Source organism: Brachyhypopomus gauderio, chromosome 11 (genome assembly GCF_052324685.1).
Source record: "Brachyhypopomus gauderio isolate BG-103 chromosome 11, BGAUD_0.2, whole genome shotgun sequence".
Classification (NCBI taxonomy): domain Eukaryota; kingdom Metazoa; phylum Chordata; class Actinopteri; order Gymnotiformes; family Hypopomidae; genus Brachyhypopomus; species Brachyhypopomus gauderio.
The window spans coordinates 6,878,090-6,901,505 of NC_135221.1; the positions used below are offsets into that span (position 1 = coordinate 6,878,090).

The window sequence follows — 23,416 nt, forward strand, 5'->3', positions numbered from 1 at the left end:
CCTCAGGCTCCTTAACCGTGTGTGTGCACGCATGTTTTTTTTGTGAGAACAAGTGGAAAAGAGCAGAGAGAGAGAGAAAGAGAGAGAGAGAGAGAGCAAAGAGGAAGAGAAAGGTAGAGAAAGAGACAAGAAATATCTATAGCTCCTCGTTTGCTGTGATAGTCAAAAGCCCAAGCAGGGGACTGAAGCCACAGGTCCTGGCAAAGAGTTTAACGCGTGTCCGTAATGAAGGCACAGGGGGGAACACGGTTCAAATCAGGCACTCGGAGGGGCTACACAGTCACAGAGCTGGAGGGGAAAAACCTAGGAGTGGATCCCTGGGGCGAGCCGTCCTCCGCAACCCCCCCTCATAGAGCAGAGGCACAGCGGCCTGGCACAGCTCAGGGGGAGCTGAGCCACTGCTAGGGGTTAGTATGGAGGGTGGAGTCACACATGGCCAAGGCTTTTAAATGGTTGTTACCTGGAGCTGTTAAAAACAAAAAACAAACAAACAACAAAAAAAAAAATAACACGACAACAAAGAAAAACAAAAGAAACCGAAACAGAACGTTAGAAAGGAAACAGAGAACAGAAATGTGAGCAGCGTTGTGATACTCAACCATTTCCAAGTCACGTCTATGCATGTCAACAGATGCTTAAGTTTACAGGGAAATGTTTTGGCTTTTCCCCCTTTTGTTTAAAACAGACAAATATTCACTTGTGTTGCAATGCATATTTGTTTACATACAGCAAATGCAAAAGAAACACTGGCGCCGATGCAGATCAACAAATAAATAAATCAAATGACAAAAGCAGACAGACAGGTGGGCGGTACAGGGTGAAGGGGGCGGGGCTTTCCCAGGCGGGGCTCTTACAGTTGAGGTCCATGTACCAGGCGTCGTCACCACACTGGTACTTCCAAATGGTCTGGCCCACGGAGCAGACCAGCGAGATGGCCAGCAGGCAGCCGAACAGCACCAGGATCTGGAAGTTGGTGATGCGCTCCACGTTGGACAGCTTGAGCGGCGGCCGCGTGGAGTTCTGTGGGAGACGCAGACCCGCGCAGCGGCGGCCGGGTTAGCCCTGCCGTGCACGCCCACCCGGCCACGTGCACTCTCACCCCTCAGTGTAAACACACTCACAAAACACTTCCGTAGGTATGTCTACAGTGTACTGTACCACCTCAGTCTTTTATCAGACACTGGTCCAGATTCATAAAACTCAACTGTAACCATGCTACGTCACATACAAAGCCAAAAATGTTATTTAATCTCTATTCATAAAGTTACTATAGTGCCCCGACTTGCCACCGCAGTAAATTCACCTGTGTGCAAGGTAAAGGCCAATCAAAATCGGCATGTAAAATAAATTTAAGTCCCAGGCCAAGAGACAGATCAACCTCAGCTGTCAGACCGGCGTTACACTGAACATCGTCAGCTACGTAAAACTGGAATGCGTTTGGAACTTCTAACAGTTGTGGAACTGCATGGTTGTGCTGTTCAGCAAAGACTTCAGTAGACTTCAGTACTTCTAAATCGTGGCACATCAGCAAAATTGCATCTCCCTTCAGATGAAATCCTCGCTCTGCAACACCTATTCTTGCATTTCATAGGCAAAAGTTTGTGGCGTTCTGAGAACCTGCTCAAGCAAGTCACTTTCTTCTTCAGGTACTGCTGCTACTACTGAAGATGCTAAACCTGCCATCATGCCCATTCCAAACAGACGGATATCTGTAAAGAAGTGTGTCAATACATACGTGTGTGTGTGTGTGTGTGTGTGCGCTCAAAATTTTATCAATGACTTGCATGTGTGAGGAAACATTGTTTAGGAAAACATCATCTGACCCAAGTTGGCTTATTACCAGGACGTTTCCTGTCAGGCGGGTTCAGGTAGTATTATTTGTGGAGCTGTGACAATGAGAAAACGCATCACGGTGGCACTAGGCGCTGTAAATATCGCATTAAATGTGGTGATGTGGTTCATGAGTTTGGCCCTGTTAGTCAGTCATCCTTCGTTCATTGCTGGTCAGCTTCTGACCACAGTGCTTGCTGCCCTGGTGTAACAAAGCATTACACTAACACATGGTCATTGCGGAGTTGAAAAGCAAATAACTCTCCCATCGATGGCAGTCTTGTGGGCGGAGACGAGTGAAGAAAGGGTCAGAGGACGGCTAGGACAGAGAGGGAGCGTCCAACAGGTGTGGCAGGAGCGGATAGAGTGAGGACTTCAGGAGGGACCACAGAAGATCTTCACCTTCAGATCATCAGGGGGAGGAGCTAAGCTGGTCCAGGAGGAGCTTGGCTGGCCACTCACCTGCATGAGCTTGGTGTCGTGCCCCGTGTAGACCACGATGCCGTGCACCCACTGCGTGTTCCTCAGCTGCGCCCCCCTCAGAAGGATCTGGTCAGGGCCCAGGGGCACCGTGCTGGGGTAACACACACATGGTGAGTCTGATTGGCTGCAAAATTTCAACGGGACCGAGTGGCACGTGGCTTGGCCTATAAAAAGACGCCTGGCTTGGCCTGGACTGGTCAAATACTGTAGAACTCCAGCACTGTAGGAGGGAGTCCCCGCCCCCTCCTCACCAGTCCCCCGCCCCCGCCTGACCAGTCCCCGCCCTCACCTGTGGCCATCCAGCCGGATGTTGCCCACAAACTCATACAGGTGTCTGTTGGGGCTCTCACACTCCATGCGGCCAGAGATTCGCATTAGATTGTCGATGTCCTTAATCTCCGCAGTGATCTGCAGACCCTAAGGAAAAGAACGAATAGATGACACCTCGCACCTCATTACCGTGATCTCTGGAAAACAGAAAGTGAAGGAATACTCACTTGTCTGATTTTGAGGTTCGTTTCGCCATCCAGGTTTGAGGTTTCTATGTAGCACATTCCTTGAGGTTCACTGCGGTGGATCAAATTATATACAGCAAGTTTCAGCCAACTTTGTTACAATATACTGCCAACCAATATCCTTAATGTCAGGCGCTTTAACGGGAAACTGGGCTTTTAACCATTAGAAATCATAGCAATGGTCTATATCATAAGGAAACACCTCTAGGAATCACTGCGGTGACAACAGCTCATGCAAACCTGAAAACCAAAGATGTCGTGCCCTGATGCCACAAAGGCAGATCTCTGTGGTTAGTTGTGCCAAGTTCCCACTGACCTGCGTTGTGAGCGTCCTGTTCTAACGGGACGCCGCACCTGCAGGAGATGCATTTCAACGCACTCGCTAACAAAACAGAGCAGACATCTTTGTTTTATCTTCAGGACTTGTATTGAGCTGTTCTCACGTTCTGACACGCGTGGAGAAGTACTGCATCCAAACAAGGAGTGGACACCCGACCCGCAAATCAAGTCAGAAGAAAATGGGGGGGACGACAAAAAATAACATTAGAATCCCAGCTTCCTTTTCCTCTGATCTCAAACTCCGCCAAGATACCATCAACTGGCACCACCCTCAGCTCTGAGGAGAACGCCACCAGGATAGTTGGGTTCTACCGAGCCTTTTGTTTCTAAAAACACTTTTCGCAGTATGTCGTGAAAGGTGTCCTTCATAAAAGTTGCATGACGCTTGCAGGATTACGGCAATGTCAAGTCACGACACTCGAGCCGCAAACCTGCGCACACTGGAAAAACAAAATCAAAAACAAAAGAGTGTCCAGTGTGAGCGTCGCTAGAAACTGGATCTAGTGTCTGATGCAGGCAGAGAGAACTACGGTCAGACTGCCATTCAGCATCACTTCAACCGTACACAATAAATCAATCAATAAATTAGGGTAGAGCTGGCCTGGGTAACCTTATTAAAGAGTGTGCAGATTAAGGTTTGTTTTACCGAGTTTGAGCTCAGTTATTGATCTGATGTGAAGCAGTGACAGCACAAGCTATGGAAGCAAAGGCAGAAAGGAAAGCAGCAACCACGAAGGCAGAAAAACAAAAAGACACAAATCAGACAAAAGATCATCCCTTCTTAGCCCCGCCCCCCCTACAGACCGCTACTGCTCCTGACCTGGACGACAGGATGATGAGGTCAGCCGGGAGGTGATCTCCATTGGAGGCTCGGACGACCTCCCCTACTGCCACCTTACCCAGCAGTCCCAGCGGGTGATCAAACACCGAGAGAGAGAGAAAGAGGGGCAGAATAGAGGGAGGGCAATTGGTAGAAATATAGGAAAAACATGAACCGGAGGGACAAGAAAACACACACACACACACACACACACACACACACACACAATTTCTACGAGAAAAGAAAGCACAAAGCCAAACCCCTGGTTCAGTACTTAAGAACCATCTGCGCTCAGCCCAGAGCCGTCTAAGGGGACAGAGCTGAAGAAGTACTGGAGCTGTAGGGGTCCATTAGCACACAGGAGCTCCAGGGAATGGAGCAGGACTGGCCAGACCAACACACGGCAGGCAAACAGCCTCTGACCACGAAAAGGAGAAACGTACACGTCCCGCGAGCATTAATGGCAGTTTCGCCTCTGAAGAAAGTAAGGCTTCAGACAGGAAGTAAGGCTTCAGACAGGAAGTAAGGCTTCAGACAGGAAGTAAGGCTTTAACCTTTAATCATTATATAAGTTTTCTGTACTTGTTTTTCCAAATCCAAGTTCAAGTCACTGAATTTATCTTTAAGGAGCTTTGCTCCCAAATGCCTTTGAGCAGCCTCACCTCCTGTCGTGGAGTGTGTGTGTGTGTGTGTGTGTGTGTGTGTGTGTGTGTGTGTGTATGAGCAGAAGAGAGGAAGAGAGGAGGGCATATGAGCGGGCAGGGCTGTGATCAGAGCAGCAACATCACGGACGTCTCTACCTGGAGGACAGCAGAACAACGTCGGCAGGAACGTAATCTTTGTCATTTAATTTAACTACGTCCCCCACTTCAACCTGTAAGACAGACACTAGTTACTGCAGGGTTCCACTGATGTGCTGGGTCGAAGATGTTTGCTTTTGGAAAAACTAATAAAAAGAAAACAGAAATAATGGATTTTGTCGATCAAGCGGTGTGAGGTCAGACAGAAGCTGGGGTCACAGTTCACGTCCAGCTGCTGACCCTGTCAGGAGCCCCAAGACTGGCACCAACCGATGGAAGACACTAAAGAATGGTTCACATGTCCGTTATGGAAAACAAAACATGCAAGAACGTCGTTCAGCACGGCAGGACGGAGGGTGAGAAGATGCCGTGGGGCTGGAAGTCTGAATCCAACAGTTCTGACCCACCTGCTGAGAGACGGAACAAACTGTTGTATACAGAGAACCGGCCCTGCAGTGCAGGTCAGCCACACCACAGCCTGAATACGGATACTCAGGCCGTCAAACAGTAACCAAGAGGAGACGATCTCTCCTTCCCCACTTTGATTCTGTTTTTTCTCCCCTTGTACTACAGACTGAAAGTATTTTCAAACAATCCCAAGCTTCTACGCAGAATATCAACAAAAGCCGGTCTAGGCTGGAGTCACGGGGTCAACAGATAAAATAAAAATGTGGACAAGACGGCGTGGTTGGAGCACAGCGGCCAGCAGCGCATCTGAACCCACTTCGTTTCAGTGCAGCGCTTCGCTGCAAAATTGATGATAACAGGGACACGGACTGTGGGCAGGTCCACCTCAAGGGTAATGTCAGCTAAAACGTTGGCTAATAACGATGACTCTGGCCTTCTCTTTTTACACCTGGTTATTTCAAGCGCTGCGTTTCTGGCGCACTAATTACACGGCTCTCCGTGAAAGGCCATGCAGCTGCTGCCTGTCCAGATGCATCACCGTCTCTCTGGCAACCGCATTACGAGCGGTGGCCCTGACGCAGCCCTGCAACCATGAACAGGAAGATGGAGGGAGGGAGAGGGGAGAGAGAGAGAGAAAAGCCACTCTCTGCTCCATGTGTGAGTGCCTATAGCCAGCCTGCTTCTCTGGGATGATAACACTGCAATCCAATCGACTATAATAGACAGTATCACACACACACACACACACACACACACACACACACACACACACACACACACACACACACACACACACACACACACACACACACACACACACACACACACACACACACACACACACATTACCTTCTCCCAGTGAACGATCTCCCAGGCTCCATTTCTAAGCACTGAGAAGGAAGAAACAGGAGAGAGTTTTGTAGACTTTCATAATCCTAACAGCAAACAGGTCCAAGAGCTGAGTGAGATTTAACTGCAATACCTTGTGTCTCTTTCTTGTTTACAACACTGTCGGCTTTGTGTCGCTTCTGAAAACAAGAAGATAGGGACGTCTCAAACTACAGACTTGAGTACTCAACACCGTACATATTTAATGCAATTACCAAAAGAAAAGACAACAAAAACACCAGAGACTTCAGCAATGGGAGAGAAACAGAGACAGGACCCATGACAGTGAGACGGGTGAAGAGACAGAGGGTGAGGCACTGTGTGCTTGTGGATCCCCACGCTGGCCCCCACCTCTGTGATTAGTGGATCCCCACGCTGGCCCCCACCTCTGTGATTACTGGATCCCCACGCTGGCCCCCACCTCTGTGATTAGTGGATCCCCACACTGGCCCCCACCCCTGTGATTAGTGGATCTTCACACTGGCCCCAGAGCCAGAACAAGTGCTACTCCATCTACTTGCTCCTTCATGACATTACGGAATCATTTCCTCAGTCACTCATTCCTACCATTACTCGCTCGGTTCTGTGTAGCACCGAGCTTGGACCCAGCAGTGAGGGGACGTGCTCCGGCACCGGGGCCAAACCTTCCACAACACAATCGTCCAGGAGGGGTTGGTAGGTTTTGATTTAGGAGAAGCACATGAGGTGAGATGATGTCATGGGAAAGTAATGATCATCAGAGGTAATGGGGTCCAGGAAAGCAGGGACGTTCTGGACAGAAAGGGAGGGGGGGGGGTGTCCCATCCTGCTCGTTTAGTAATGACCACAGGCTGCCATGAGAGCATCTCTCTCTCACCCTGTATATAGAATAATAGCACCCCCCCCCCCCCCCCCCCGACAGACAGATACACACCCCTCACAAACCCCCATCCACAATCTATCTTCTTGACACCACTGCAGTGCTGGAAATCTCTCTCTCTCTCTCTCTCTCTCTCTCTCTCTCTCTCTCTCTCTCTCTCTCTCTCTCTCTCTCTCTCTCTCTTTCCTTTCCCTTGTCATTGGTCTCTCTCCATTTTCACAACTTTCCTTTTCCTTTTCTCTTTCTCCTCCTACAACCTTCTATACTACAGAAGTTTAAGCAGGAAAATGAACATTAGTTCTGACACAAACATATGATCAAAAATCTATCTGGCAGTTTTGACATAAATGCTCTGCAATGGAATATTTCTTCAGATGTCCTGATTGCCACAATGTGAAGTGGGGGCGAAGGCAAATCAGGTCAAACGTGAAAGCAATGAGAACGAAGTCTAGAAGGTATTCCCTAACGTCCTGCAGGCTGGGCCGGAGGAAGGGGGGCCCGTCCTTGAAGGTCTCCACACCCCACAAACCCCAGACAGGCCGAGATATGCTAGGCTAGCCGATCTGACCACACGATAGGAAGCAAAGTCCTCAGCTACAGCACGAGCTGGTCACAGCACGAGCTGTGAACTCTTCAGGGTCAGGCGCTCCATCCCAGATGCACCACGCACCCTTCACTATGCAAATTACACTATGTTTAGTGTAAATTTACAATGCTAATGAGGTGAATTATAGCATCCAGGTACAAAGGGCACAAAAGCCCTGGACTTCCCGGAGTGTCCTCTTGAGACCCCGCTGTCCACACACTCTGCCAAGCAGGGCTGTGACTAAACCCTAGAAGTCAAAGCCAGGAGATCTGAGGCATGGCAGAAGAAGCCCTGAGAAAGCTGGGAACTCAGAACCACCTCAATCTGTAATTAAAGCCATTCAGTAATCGAAAACACAGAACCATGAAAAATCACTGATTATTGATTTAATTGAAATTGCAAAAAAAAAATCTATTCTGCTTGTTTTTTCTGGCTACCCAAAGTGGTTGTGGAATATTCTGTCCAGTTTGAATCTATACTTTGAATCATTTCACTCTATGTACCAACAAGAACAGTCTAAACCACAATCAACTTTGGAACCATGGAACATGCTGCATTTCAGACCATATTAGAATTTTACATTTCCAAAATCAAACGTCACACTCCAGGTAAATCAGATTCTGATTTGAACTGAGATGCCCGTGTGAAAACAAGGAAATAATTACAGAACGAGACCGTCTGCTTGAACTGAGGCTCGTCAGGTAGAAGCATTCAGTAGCTGGGATTTTCACAAGAACCATTCGGAGAAACCACGCCACTGGAAGGACGCACTGCGGAGACGTCTCAGTCATGCTGGTGTGCGCTGGGAGCTTCGCTCTCAAGGGAGGGGGGGTGGGGGGTTCTCACCAGGTCCTCGATCACCTCCTTTACTGCCGCCACCACCAGGATGAAGAGCAGCGGAACCAGTGTTGTCCAGCGACCCGTCGGGGAAACATCCGGAATTTGCTGAAACACACAGGTGGACGCACATGGGCCTCCGTTCATTAACTTCCACTGATCACACAAAGAAAACATAGGAGACATAGAAGTTTGGTTTCCATGTCTCCACTGGGAAGAGCCATGATGTTGTAGATCAGGTCCTGGGATTCGCCGCCATCAGAGTACGTCTGAAAACTGACCGGTGCATGAATGCTTGGATTTTAGGAACTGTGAGGCACAGAACAATAATGCACTCCACTTTTAACGTGTGTGTGTGTGTGTGTGTGTGTGTGTGTGTGTGTGTGTGTGTGTGTGTGTGTGTGTGTGTGTGTGTGTGTGTGTTGAGATCTCGGGTGTCCAAGACACAGCAAACAGGGTCAGTCCTCGACCTCACACTGAACTGTCGTGAGCTGCAGGACACACTTTTCCACTCCACCCGTATGTGACCCAGTATGTGACCGTAATCGTTAGTGTACCCGAGACATGGGTCCCCCCGCCCCACCACCACTGCCCCGCCCCCACCCCCACTGCCCCGCCCACACCACCACTGCCCCGCCCACACCGCCCTGCCCATACCCCCACTGCCCCGCCCCACCACCACTGCCCCGCCCACACCACCACTGCCCCGCCCACACCGCCCTGCCCATACCCCCACTGCCCCGCCCACACCACCACTGCCCCGCCCACACCGCCCTGCCCATACCACCACTGCCCCGCCCCCAGACGTGCACCCTGAATGCACCCTGAAGGGCGCGATGATGTATGGGCGTGACACCAGTGTGCACCAGGGTCCCGTGTCTGGCCAGGACATTCAATAGCGGGCAGGAAACCGAATCCCCCTCCAATCAGGAGCGGCGTGCCTTCCTTGATTGGGCCTGCGGCGAGGGGGCCGGCAGGGCCCGCCTCTGGACTGCGGTACCGGCAGGGCCCGCCTCTGGACTGTGGCACTGGTTCACTCCCTTCATGGGGCAGCCAAACATCTGGCAAGCAGCGAGATGGACCAGGCTTGGCTCTGCAATCACGGTTTGTGTAAATGACCGAAGCAGCGTAGGAAACTGCAGGCCTGTGCCTGCTGCCCCCCCCCCCCCCCCTTTCACTCCTAACTCCTCTACTGTTTCTCTCCATCGCTTCCCAAGTTCGCGTAGTACCCACTCACAGCTGGGTAGTGAGAAGCACAGACCACCTGCTCTTTAACCTGGCCCTCTCTTCTCCCTTCAAGCGTTTTCTCTCTTTCTCTCTCTCCCCTATTCTCTCCCCGAAGGGCGTCGGTTCAGGTGAGCACAGTAAAAGCTCACCAGACAGTATACGAGGCTGCCAGAGGTAGACGGCTCATCACACCGCCACAGTTCTTCAGTACTGCTCGTGTTTTAATTGGTCATGTTTTTACATAGTTTTTTTTATGTTGAAATTATTTGTTTAGCAATAACCTGCTGAACATAAAACGTTCCTGTGGCCTCACTGTAATGTGGCATTATTCCTGCATTAAGGCACCAGTACTACAGCTGCACGTAAAAACAGGGCTACAAGTAACCAGAGTAAAAAGACAGAAAGATGGGTTAAAGTTTTAAGATAGAATTTCTAAAACTGCAATGCAAATTTAATCGGTGTAAAAGGTGACCGCAAGAAGTTCAGGCGACAGAACCTGAACACCACGCAGCAGACGACTTGTAGACCTGCTCTTAGGTGGGCCAAACCACAGGTGGAGGTCTACAAGGGTGTGGAGAGGCCAGAGTGGGATCCGTGTCTTACCTGCAGCAGGGCGATGAACAGGAAGAAGGAGTTGGCGGCTCTTCTGAACTGCGAGTAGAGGAACCGTGGGAGGAAGGTGAGCACGTTGTACTTCGCCGTGCTGGGGATGGAAACACAAACAGAGGCGGGTGAGAGTGGAGAGACAGTACGGAGTGAGGGACACTCATCGCAGCTGACCCATCTCCACCCAGAGCAGCAAACCCATGTCCAGGTCACCCCTAAATGCCATTGAAGGCCACCGAACCCCAACAAACCCCATCATAACACACCCAGCCAGCCCCTCTCTGCTGTCTGCACCATAATGGACAAGAGGAGTCAATAACACTAATGGAGAGTGGGTGAGAGGCATAAAGAGGTCTAAAGCATGATTAGCATTGGACCAGCACCAAAGGGGGGGGTGAGTGTTTGGAGGCAGCGGGAAGTTCAGGATTGAGCTATGTTGGCATTAAGCTTGGCAGAGTCTTCATCAGGCTGGAGTCTGATTTATGCCCACATTAGGGCACAGGCAGACAGCACAGGCTTTTTAGGGTGATATATGTGCTGGAGTCTGTACACCCAGGGTGGGGTTCAGGTCCCGCCTGAAGCAAATAAACCGCCCTCCACTCAACGGTAGTTGGTCCACCATTTTCATTTGCACTTTTGAATGTTTTATGGTTCATGCTGTAGCTATTGGTAGTCATTTCAAAATGATCCAATCGGCTGAAAGTCATTGCAGTTTTTATCCAATAGCTGCAGCCCTGGCACCAATAAGATCTAGCTTGTAAGCGATGATGAGTCTTTAAAAAAAATGAACAATGGATTTATTTTTCATTGAAGTGAAAGTAAAGCCAGTGTGGTCGATTTGTGGTGAAGCCTTCTGAAAAGAAATATGCAAAGACATTACAATAAACATGCAAATGATCCTACTCTACAAGTAATGGTATGAGCAGAGAAACTGAAGGTATTCAGGAATAACTGGACTGCACAGCGGTAAGGATCTGGACAGCGTGACAGAGTTGAGCGGCAAGTCGACTGATCGCAAAAAGCCCGAGGCGGAGTTGCGAAGGCGAGGTTGTGACGGAGGGTACACCTGCTGCTGCCTGGCGTCAGCTCCGCGAACCCTGAAACCGCTCCAGAACGTTAGACCAGATCGCATCGGACCGCACTGGTGACACGGCATAAGACATTACACAGTCTCTGAACGATTCTGGAACAGATTTCGAGTTCTAGTCACTGGCCCTAGATGAGGCAACAGATATAAGACAGCCATCTGGCAGCTTCTGTGCAAGGAATTACGAGAGAGGATTTACTTTCATTGGTGGCTGTGCGTGACATAAGTAGAGGTGAGGACATTTTTGAGAGTCTGATTATACCAAGGCATTCCTATGGATTGTCAGTAGACAAACTGAACCAATAATCCCAGGAGGCAATTCTCCAAAAGGAAATGCCACATATTGGTGTGGATCCGAGATATTTAGTTACTTGTCACTGTATTATTCAGACTTTGCTCACAGTCACAGGTTATGAAAGTTTGTTGGAGTCGTTTCCTACGGCGACTTCATCAAAAAGTGGAGGGCTGACTGACAGTTCAGGAAGTTCAAAGAGACTGGAAACAGCCTGTGGTGGTTTGGATGGCAGCTGTGAAGACAAACGTACTGGAGACAACCCAGTAGTTCGGGATTGCTGCCAAAGGTTTCACAAACCTGGAGGGGAGATGCGTGGAGGAACTCTGTGATGACCAGCATCTCTGTGACCTTTGACCTGGCGTTCGACCTTTGACCCAAACCCCTACTGTGCTCAAGACTAACAGACAACCAGGAACTTTCCACAGCTGGTCCAGACTAAGCATTCTCAAGCCTGACAAATTGCAGTAAGAGGTAAAATTAAAAATTTTAGAATCTGAAATTAAATTCAGACTACATAAGGCCACGGAGGAGTCAGAAATAAGGGAGATTTTCTAATGCCCTTTACTTTTCAGGAAATAATAAACTGCAGTTCAGAATAAGAAAAAACAAACAAGAACATTCAACACAATCTAAAAGGCTAGAGACAGCAACAGGAAGACAGAATCGCACATGCACCATGCACACACACACACTCCCTGCGTACACTCGCTTACTCCCTGCATGCACACACACGCACACACACACACACACACACACACACACACACACACACACACACACACACGTACACACACACACACACACACACACACACACACACACACACACACACACACACACACACACACACACACACACACACACACACACACACACCCTCCAACCCACTGTAGAGACAGATAGTGAAAAGTGATAGCCCCCTTCTTCCTGTTCACATGCTTCACAGATCCGCCTTTCACAGATCCCTATCGGACAATGACACACTGCAGCCAATTAGAAGCACAATGCGAGATGGAAAGTTCTGGAGCTCTGGCAGGGGCTCGCCTTACTCCGATCTCTCTCCTTTCTCTGGCTCCGGTCCAGGATTTGATCTGCAGACGCCCGTTATGCTTCACGCAAGCCGCAGCGGCCGGCGGAGTAGCGTCCCCCCCTCAGAGCTGCTGTCTCCGCCCGTCATCCACCTTTCGCAACGTTCTGGGTTCTCACACACAGCGGGTCGTTTTTCATCCCCGTTAACGTGGGCAGTTCTCTGCATTAGGTCATAAAAGCAGCAAGAGCAGCCAGGAACTACGGCAGCGCTGCACCTCTGATGTGAAAGCCGAGAGGACCTTCTGCTCTGCGCTTTGTCACTCACTGGGGAGGCTCAACTAGCTTAATTGCTGGTCATTTTGTGTCCGTGGGGTTTATTTACAAATGCTGCATTATTTACAGCAGAGAAAGCTGTGGCCTGCTGGAGATCACACGCGTACGCTCCTGCACTTACATGCCAAAGAGAACGCTGGGTAACGGTGAGAGGGTCTGTCTGAGGTTTGTGATAGACAGAAATGATCACAGCGGTGCTTGGGCTGTCTATTTATTAAGAGTGGTTGATTGCTTGTGTAAATCAAACAAAAATACAAACAAACAAACAAACTAGTTGACCATGCGGAAGGATCTGCTCAGCCTGCACCGACCCAATAATACTGCTGCAGGGAGACAGGGAGGAGGAGAGAGGGGAGATGAAAGGAGAGAGAGAATAAAAGAGGAGTGGGTTGATGAAAGAGGAGAGAGAGAGAAAGAGGTAGAAAGCGAGGGCAAATCAGAATGAGAGAGACATTCAAACAACTGCAGTGTGGCTGTAACTGGGAAACATGCTGGCAGCATAACATCTGATCTGGACACAAAATAAGAAAACAAGACGTCAGATTGTGAGAAGTTTATTCACGCGAGACTCCAACCCCAGAGGTCACCAGATTCCACCGAGGCCGCCACCAGCAGAACTTCCGTCCACACAGGTGGGGAGCTGTGAGCGTGTGGAGGCGTCCACACAGGTGGGGGGCTGTGAGCGTGTGGAGGCGTCCACACAGGTGGGGGGCTGTGAGCGTGGGCGCCCACACAGGTGGGGGGCTATGAGTGTGGGCGCCCACACAGGTGGGGGGCTGTGAGAGCGGGTGGAGGCATCCACACAGGTGGGGGGCTGTGAGTGTGGGCGTCCACACAGGTGGGGAGCTGTGAGAGCGGGTGGAGGCGTCCACACAGGTGGGGAGCTGTGAGAGCGTGTGGAGGCGTCCACACAGGTGGGGAGCTGTGAGAGCGGGTGGAGGCGTCCACACAGGTGGGGAGCTGTGAGCGTGTGGAGGCGTCCACACAGGTGGGGGGCTGTGAGCGTGGGCGCCCACACAGGTGGGGGGCTGTGGGAGCGGGTGGAGGCATTCACACAGGTGGGGAGCTGTGAGAGCGGGTGGAGGCATCCACACAGGTGGGGGGCTGTGAGCGTGGGCGTCCACACAGGTGGGGAGCTGTGAGAGCGGGTGGAGGCGTCCACACAGGTGGGGAGCTGTGAGAGCGGGTGGAGCCGTCCACACAGGTGGGGAGCTGTGAGAGCGGGTGGAGGCGTCCACACAGGTGGGGAGCTGTGAGAGCGGGTGGAGCCGTCCACACAGGTGGGGAGCTGTGAGAGCGGGTGGAGGCGTCCACACAGGTGGGGAGCTGTGAGAGCGGGTGGAGGCGTCCACACAGGTGGGGAGCTGTGAGAGCGGGTGGAGGCGTCCACACAGGTGGAGAGCTGTGAGAGCGGGTGGAGGCATCCACACAGGTGGGGGGCTGTGAGCGTGAGCGTCCACACAGGTGGGGGGCTGTGAGAGCGGGTGGAGGCGTCCACACAGGTGGGGAGCTGTGAGAGCGGGTGGAGGCGTCCACACCTGCACACCCACGCTGCACTGGCAGCCACAGTGCCCACTGAGGAGAACATAGTATAGGACACAAGCAGGAGGGATATGGACCCACACTCCTGCACACTCCTGCACACTCCTACACACTCCTGCACACACACAGCAGGCCCGTGGAGGCCGAGGGCAGAAGAACTGGGGCGTCTGGGCTGGAGAACTCAGCTGCTGCTGAATGGTGCAGTGCAACAGTGGCCAAGAGACATTCTGTACACACACACACACACACACACACACACACACACACACACACACACACACACACACACACATACACATACACATACACATACACATACACACACATACACACACACACACACACACACACACACACACACACACACACACACACACACACACACACACACACACACACACACACACACACACACACACACACACACAAAATAGAGGTGAAAATGAAAAACGCATCAGAGCAGCAGTGTGTGTGCGCGCGTGTGTGTGTTTTAGCGCTTGAGGAGGCAAGGCAGTGAAAATGAAGTGATGTCGCCATTTTTGCTTTCTCACCCCCCACCTTCTACGCACGTTTTAGGCACGACATCCACGAGCTGCGACACCTTCCTGAAATGTTCCATGCATGCCATTAAGGGTGGAGCAGGAAGCGGTGTGGCGTTTCTGTGAGTGAACCACCTTACAGTTACAAAAGCAGCTCTGAACTGCTACAAGAACGTGCCTGCGTGTGTCTCCACAAGCCTGACCTCTGCCCTCTGACCTCCACCACTCTGCCTGTATTACTGCAGTTGACTGAACTTTGCTGCCTCCTCGGCAAAAATTCCGCACTGTTGTGAGGCAACTCGCGTTTCTGCTCCACTCCTCCCCAACAACTCCCTCACCCCAATATGCATTCCCTCCCTCCCTCCCTCCCTCCCTCCGCTTCCATCTCAGTTATCTTCTCTTCCCCTTTCTCTTTTTCTATACACCCACTCTCTCCCGCTTCTACCTCTCCCCCTGCCCCTCTTCTCCCCCTCTTTCTCTCCCCCATCTCTCTCTCCCCCCTCTTCCTCTCCCCCATCTCTCTCTCCCCCCTCTTCCTCTCCCCCTGCCCCTCTTCTCCCCCTCTTTCTCTCCCCCATCTCTCTCTCCCCCCCTCTTTCTCTCTCCCTCCCCTGTTCTAGTGGTCCTTGCTGCAGTGTTCCTGGGCGTGGCTGCTGTGTGGGGTCGCATTGCCCCCCTCCCGCCACAGAGGTGTACCAGCATGGCAACACTCCCCTCTCCACCAGTCTGAGAGCAGGGCGTCTCCCACACGTCCTTTAACGAAGGCCCGTTGGGCTCACGTGAGCCCACAAGCAGAGCAGGGCCCACAACAGCCTGCGACCACACCTGCGTGCGTGAACAAGCGCCGTGATTCAAAATGAAACCGAGCCTCTAGCTCCATGGGAACGCACTGCGAGGTTCTCCAAACGGACCTCCTCTCACCTGTATGGGTTCCAACGGGCCGGGTTTAGACTGCTTAGTAGGCTGTGCCAGTGACGCTGTGTTTAAAACAGGACACAGGGAAGCGTGCACACTGGCAGCGTTTCTGGGCAACAGTCACCGTGTGCAACACATCCTAACCAGCACCTCTACAAAACTCACCAACAGGAAAAAAGATTCAATGCCTAACAGAAGATAACAGAAGAACTGCATTTTGTAGACGTTTCTGACATAAAACATAGTACCAAATTACAGTGGGACGAGAGAAGATTGGCATCGGCTCGGGGATTGAGAGAAATCCGATCTCCTCTCTCAAGGGCTGGGAGATTAATGTTTCCTCCTATAGCAACAATACTGCTATTCTTAAATGATATTCTTTGTTTTCATTTCATTGTATTCTGACATTTTATGTGACCGCAGTATACAAAGAGGAGCTACATGAATAAACTTGCCTTGTATTACATTAACACAATGTTTGCTTTGTTATTACTTAAAAGCATGGGGGGGAGGGGGGGGGGGGGTTAAAAACAAACAAACATCTACTACCAGCCCCAGGTGGCGCTGTGATGATGCAGGATCGTAAAGCCAGACTCACTCAGCCTCACCTGACATGGTTGCTGCAGAACTTGGTAAACTGCGGCTGATTGATGAATATTAGTCGGGCATCCTCCTGGTCAGCTAAAGAGGTCTTCTCAGACACATCCTCCGTCTTCTCATACCCTGAAATGACAGTGAGAGCAAGAGAAAGAGAAGGGTGAGTGTCAGTTGAACGGCTAAAGTAGAGATTTCTTTCTCTGAGCTAGCTGCTATGTTACACCACCAGAACAGTGAGCTACATAAGTATCTGAAAAAGCTACATGTTGGTGTAGGAAGTCTTCAAGAGACATTCCTGCTTCAAACAGAAGATTATTCCAGCCTGCTGGCTTCAAGTTCAATAATTTCTAAAAATGTGTTTATATATTTATTTTGTTGCTACTGAAAGCTAGGCTAGGCTTTCAGAGAGAGAGAGAGAGAGAGAGAGAGAGAGAGAGAGAGAGAGAGAGAGAGAGAGAGAGAGAAGAGAGAGAGAGAGAGAGAGAGAACCTGCACTTTAAATGAAGACTTTAAATTACTTTCTGCTGTCTCAGAGTTGACAGCACCACGGTGAGGAGCTAAGAATACGCAGGCTCATCACAGCCTTTACACTAGCAAACAGGGTCACGTTCTACATCAGACCACCAGCCATGTTGTGTATTTGAAGGCTGATGTTCAACCCAGTCTGCCAAGCATCCCACGTTCTGCACAGATTCTTGTATCATCAAGACTTTAGTGTGTTCAGACTTTAGTGTGTTTTTGACTTTTGCCAAAGTCAAAAGATCTTGAACACATAAGAAGCAAAACACCTCAAACTTCTGCCATGACGCCGAATTGGCATCACTGCCAATAAAGTCCCGATCAGAGCCCATCCAGAGATGTTCCTTGTTCTTTTAAGAAGAACCTTCACCCAAGGTTCCACAGTACCCATCAGACAGAGGTGCAGCTAATCTAGGAAGCAGTGGCCCTCTGCATGGTTGTCCCTGAAGACACACAGGGTTCACAGCATGAGAGCAACTTTGCTCTTGTGGGTTTTTTTTTGTGTACTCTGAGGTTGTTCACAGGTCTAACGGGTTTTATTTCAAATACACACTCCCCTGGGTTTGCTGAGAACTTTCCAACAGGCAAACTATTACTCATTCACGGGAACATGCGGTGGTGTGGAAGGTCGCAGGTTATACGCAGGCCAACCGAGCAGCCTGAGGAAGGTGTAAGCTTTGGTAGGTGCAGGGTTACAAACTGAAGCCCAACTGTAGCCACACCATCACATCCCCCTTCATCACATCACGGCTTCAGTCTCACATCCAGATGATACTTTATTAGCAGCAGTGCTGAGATCACATACTGCCTCGTGATGAGTGGAGGATCAGACACCAGTGGCATGTGTAACAGGTTATACACCAACTATATACACAACAACTTTAGGTCATCTAATAAATTGACAAATATGCAAAGTTTGTAATTTTTTTGACAAATACTAAAAATATTTAGCCATTTTGTTAAGTATAATGAACATTTACTTTATAAAGTAATCAACAATGTTCTATCTGTAATTAATATTATAGTAAATGGTCATGTTCCGTTTAGATTTTAAGGTTCTAGTTTTCATTGTAGTGTTTCATGTTCACCCCTCACTGTTTAATATTTAGTTACAGACTGCATAAGGGGGCTCACTTGATTAAACCAGGACCACAATGAATTACCAAATCTTTGTTTTATTTATTAAGAACTAAATATTTTTGGTATTGCAGGTATCAGTGTAAATTCGAATATGTAAATAAATGCATGTATACTCAGATCACTAACTCATCTGTGTAAATTGTAATATTTTAATCAATGTTGACATTATAAACTGTTGTGTGGAAAAGATGTGTGCTCCAGTAAATATATTCTGACCAACATGAAGCCTCACATTTGTGGAAATCCTGACATACATCCTGTGCCCGTGGTGTTTTCTTCAGGTAACTGGAAGGCTGCTGTTGTCAGCTTCTCTTTGCTTTCATACAGGAGGTCCTGCATTGTGAATGCCGTCAGCTATGACTTCATTCACAGCCTGGAGGCGTCTAGGAGGCCTGAAATAATGCTAATAAACTCATCACTGTACAAAGCCACCAGTCTTAGTATTGTGCATTAAGTATTAGATAGAGTTCTGCACATAGTGATGACTAAAAGACTAAGATTCCCTAGTTTTTGCTTAGGTGTTTTTGAGGAATCAATTTGGCATGTTTTGTTTATGTAATATTCTCCCAAACACTGTGGCAATGTTGCTTTGAAGATTTCTCTTGGGAGGCATGGAGCATAATCTAGAATATTTTGCTTCATCCAATCAACCCAGTAGCTCAGAACTCCGCTGATCATGGCAAATCTTTCTACAAGCTTCTTCAGAAATAGCTGAGCCTCAATTCCATGAGTGTCACCATCAGTTAGTCTCTTGGATGTAGCTGATGTACTCTGGTAAAAGGTGATCAGCCACTGAAAAACCCCCATCAGTGGATAATCCAGCGTACAGCTGACAAAGACCTTCGGTGCTTAGCAGGCTGGTGCTCAAAGGCAGAGTACAGTAAACTAAGGCACGGCCTGCGAAAGGCTTCAGCTGGAACCGAGTGCTGCAGGTCAAGTGGTTCCTCCACGTCTCTGTTCATCTGGCCTCTATGGGGTCCATGGAACTGCTAGTCAAGGGTGTGAGTGCGGTCATTTGAGTAAAAATACACAGCATAAATATCAATGTCAAAGCGTGATTACCAGTAATCTGTATGTAATTTTATTTATTTTTTTATCACCTAGCCTCACAAATCATGGTTCTCTGAAAACAAATCGAAGATGAGAATATCTACAAAATCGAAACTTTCACATACAGTACAGCAAGATACTTTAATTGAAAACTTATGTAAATGTGCTTGTTGATTCAAGTCGTCATGTGTTCAGATTTAATGATGGCTGTAAACACGTACACATGTAAACATGTAAAGTGTAGCCTGCAGTGGAGATTAAATGGTCTTAGACAACCCTACAGGCTTAATGTTGGCTTAATCTCATCGTAATGTAGCACTGAGCTCATAATATTGACCCCATTCTCTAGCGTCAAGTAGCATCTGATCATTATTGAACACGCCTAAATATGCACTCGGTGCCGTATTCACTGGAGCACTGCGGCCAAGCCATGTCCCTGGATACGAATGCTAATCCACTAGCTTCCCATCCGCAAAATGGAGGGAGCAAACGGTTGGGGCGATTTCAATGTTAGCACATTATGCCACACCCAAAAACGAATACTTCCCCTTTTGGCAGTGGATGTAAGTTGTATGGCCGATAGCTGCACTCCTGTTCATTAATGATACCCAAATACACTCAAAGCCTTGCAATGAAAAACAACCCATGCCCACACCATGGGGGGAAAACAACTCTACACTTGGCACAGATTCACACTGCATACTTCTATTTACTGGTTTTTAAATCAATATTGCAAATATGCCAAAAAGCTATTGTGTGGTAGGCCACATGACAAATAACATAAAAAATCTGTATTTAAATGTTTTACATGGTTTTATGATGCAATGATACATTATTTTAAGCTAAGTGGGTTCTAGCTAGCTACATTAATTTTCTTTAGCCTAGCTTTCTCTAGGCTAGCTAGATACCTACCAAAATGTTTAATAGTCAGTAAATTTACTATTATATTAGCAGAGACCAAGTGGCTTATGACTAAAAGTTTTGCTCTCATCCATTAGTCACTTTTTTAAAAGCCCTCTGGAAAGAGCAATACTGTAATCAGGGTTTGGCCTTAACATTTAGCTGACAAGCTCATACATATTTGATTCAGACTGATACAGAACAAGGAGGTAATAGCACTAATACACAGGATAAAGTGTAAAATCATATGCCAAACCAATAAAGCTTCACACAGGGCTGCGTTCACTCCACATTCCAGCAACCACAGCATTGCGAGCTCTTCTCAGCGGTCACAGGAGTCATCAAGTAAGAACTTCTCTCCACTGTTTTGCTGAGCTGAGCCCCAGAGACCAGAAGGCTCAAAAGAAAGCTCTGGAATGCCTGCCTCGGGCTCCTCCAAGCTCCCTTTAAACCGAGCAGCATCTCATTAAAAGCACTACGCCATTAACATATGCAACCTGTAAAATCCATGGACTTCCCAGCAGCTAAAGCCGTACCCACACCCACTGGTACCATTTACGCGTACTTGGTGAAGCCAGGTCCACATGGACTTATGTTTACCTGTTTACCTACGTTCCCCAACACAGATCTATCCTGGCCTCCCCAGTGACTGTAGCTGGCACAGTTAACACAAGGCCCATGTCACCAGTACCATCTAGGTCTTTACACAATGACAACGTCAGCCACTCCTCCTTTATAGTGCATTATTAATGATAATAGTAGGCTATAGACCCAAACATTTTGATAATAATGTTGGCTAACGTTTGATATCTAGCCGTCATTTTAAAATTATGGCCTTCCTGGCAATTCTGACAGTTAAAGGTACAAGACAAAACGTGTTGCAGCTGGTCACTCTGGATTCCTTTCTCCACACTGATTTTGAAATACAAACAGGATATATAGGAAGTCCAATCAGATTTTTTCTTATGTATTTGGGCCCTTTTCCCCCCATATGCCAAAGTAGGCTGAGGTTGAAATTTTCTGCTAAATCTACATCAAGATATGGTGTACTGCAACTTCCCAGTCATACCCTTTTAAACTTTGTGGAATGTTTTCCAACACGAGGGGTGTGTATTTCCCTCTGATGACGTGATGTCCTGTCTCTGCTGCTAAACTGGTTGTTCAAAAAGCGAACACGATGGCAGCACCCTTGTTTCGTGGTGCATACGATGAGCCAGATTGAATAAAAAAAAAGAATGAACATTCACATTACTGTCAGGCTGTTCACTCTGAGCATCACCATGTCGTGAAACTTTGCAGCACCAGATCTCGTGTGGCTTCAGCAGACATGCTGAAAATTTGGAAATAAACCCCAGAACCACGTGGGCTTACAACAGACTCCACCCTGCAGCTGGAGAATCACATGCCTCATGACCGTAATGAGGATGTGAAAGGCAGGACTCGGATCAGCACTTCTGCACTGAGAAATATGAGCCCTGTGCCACACAGCCTGTATGACAACACTCAAAGCAAAAATCACACGCACGTTTGACCTGCACACATCTGTCCATGTTTCTGCATTAAGCCATTAAAAGATATCACACTCCAAACGTTTGCGGGGGAGTTTGATTCTAATGAGGTAGCTGGCAAAATTTCAAGTCCATAGAGCCGTGTTTTTTATATTATATATATATATATATATATATATATATATATATATATATATATATATATATATATATATAGACATTTTATCTGAATCTACAGATATTGCTCAGGTGGCATTAATTTTATGCTATGTAAGATAAATTGTTCCCTAGGATGTAGGGGACAAGAGAGGAGAAAACTATTAAATTCACATTGAAATAAATAACCATGATGGAGTCCTTCAGTAAACACACACACACACACACACACACACACACACACACACACACACACAGTGTTTGTTTTGTACGTGCGTGTGTGTATAACAAAGGCTGAGGAAAGTAACCACGCCCAGTCTGGACCCTTGTAGGCAGTAGATGTTTGCTCTGACTACCTCACCTTCAGGGAGCACACCCCTGTACTTCACAAGAGCCAGAACACACATTTTCACGTGTGGGTGTGCGCACGCGTGCACCTAAGTGTGCACAGGTGTGTATCAGCACACTGATCAGACATATTAACACTACTGGTAAGTGAACTGAATAATTTTCCAGTGTGGAATGATGGGACATACTGGGCAGCAAGTGAATAGTCCATTTCTAAAGTTGATGTATAAGGACCACGAAAAACTGACGAGCTTAAGGATGAGGGACGTCTCACCCCCCCCCCCCCCCCCCCCAACCAAACACTACTACCTAGTATATCCCTTCATGACCAGAGAGTCCCCACCCGCTGTGGCATGGCCAGCAGGCTAATGCGCCAGGCCACACTGCAAACATTCAGGACTGGCTTGAGAAACATGGCCAAGGTGTTGAATTGGCTTCCAAACTCCAATCTGACTGAACATCTGTGTGATTTGCTGGGGAAAAACAAGTATGATTAATGCACCACCTTGTAATCTTAAACTGCCATATTTGCCAATTGTGATTTTCACCCCAATCAGAATTTGTCGTCCGCATTTACCCATCCGTGCAGTGAGAACACACACACACACACACACACACACGCATGCACACACACGCTGTGGTACACGAATGATCCACTCCATACGTCTTTGTGCCAAACACTTCAGAAGGTTTTGTGGAGTCTCAACAGGTCAGATCTGTTTTGGAGGCATGAGGGGGACGAACACAATATCAGACAGGTGGTTTAATGTTACCGTCCATGCATGGTGTGTGTGTGTGTGTGTGTGTGTGTGTGTGTGTGTGCATGGGAGAGTGTTTGTATGTGTGTATCAGGTTGAGAGAGGAAGCAGAAGAGAACCAGACCCAGTCACAACTTGACCTCACTTGAGTCTAAACATGGCTCCCTTCATTGGAAAGGCCTCTCTCCACAAAAACAAGCCTATTCATTATATTAGTCTGTAAATAATTGATCAGAGAATTTATAAATAATGTAGGGAAATGGCTCCCTAATTAGCAACGGATGGTTCAGTCCCTCCCACAGATGTCAGTCGCAAGGCCATTTGCACACAGTCAGAATGGCCAACACTGAAGAACACAGAAATGCCTGTCAACCATTGTTCTGCTGACCTGAATAAAATCATCTCGTAGCACGACTCCTCCACCCCTCCCTCAAAGCCACAGTAGCAGACATACACCAAAGACCCCCCCCCCCCCCACTGCGCCACACCCACCCCCCACACC

At 48.5% G+C, this 23,416-nt stretch overlaps 1 protein-coding gene across 7 annotated transcripts in view; it reads right to left on the reverse strand.

Annotated features, from left to right (window-relative positions):
* Positions 1 to 23,416, reverse strand: part of atp8a1 (ATPase phospholipid transporting 8A1) — a 95,873-nt gene that overhangs the window by 58,655 nt on the left and 13,802 nt on the right. For 3 of the 7 annotated variants that reach the window (XR_013133949.1, XM_077021387.1, XM_077021389.1), the window contains exons 2-11: positions 16,547 to 16,661; positions 10,196 to 10,295; positions 8,375 to 8,473; positions 6,178 to 6,223; positions 6,045 to 6,085; positions 3,988 to 4,061; positions 2,811 to 2,880; positions 2,603 to 2,730; positions 2,293 to 2,404; positions 855 to 1,020 (exon numbers count right to left, since the gene is read on the reverse strand). Coding sequence is in view for 6 of the 7 variants with exons in the window: in XM_077021387.1 (XP_076877502.1) it covers positions 855 to 1,020; positions 2,293 to 2,404; positions 2,603 to 2,730; positions 2,811 to 2,880; positions 3,988 to 4,061; positions 6,045 to 6,085; positions 6,178 to 6,223; positions 8,375 to 8,473; positions 10,196 to 10,295; positions 16,547 to 16,661 (951 nt within the window). In the remaining variant the exon portion in view is untranslated. Of the gene's footprint in view, positions 1 to 854; positions 1,021 to 2,292; positions 2,405 to 2,602; positions 2,731 to 2,810; positions 2,881 to 3,987; positions 4,062 to 4,787; positions 5,998 to 6,044; positions 6,086 to 6,177; positions 6,224 to 8,374; positions 8,474 to 10,195; positions 10,296 to 16,546; positions 16,662 to 23,416 lie in introns of those variants that run through there. The other 4 variants (XM_077021388.1, XM_077021390.1, XM_077021392.1 and 1 more) reach the window with 3 other exon arrangements.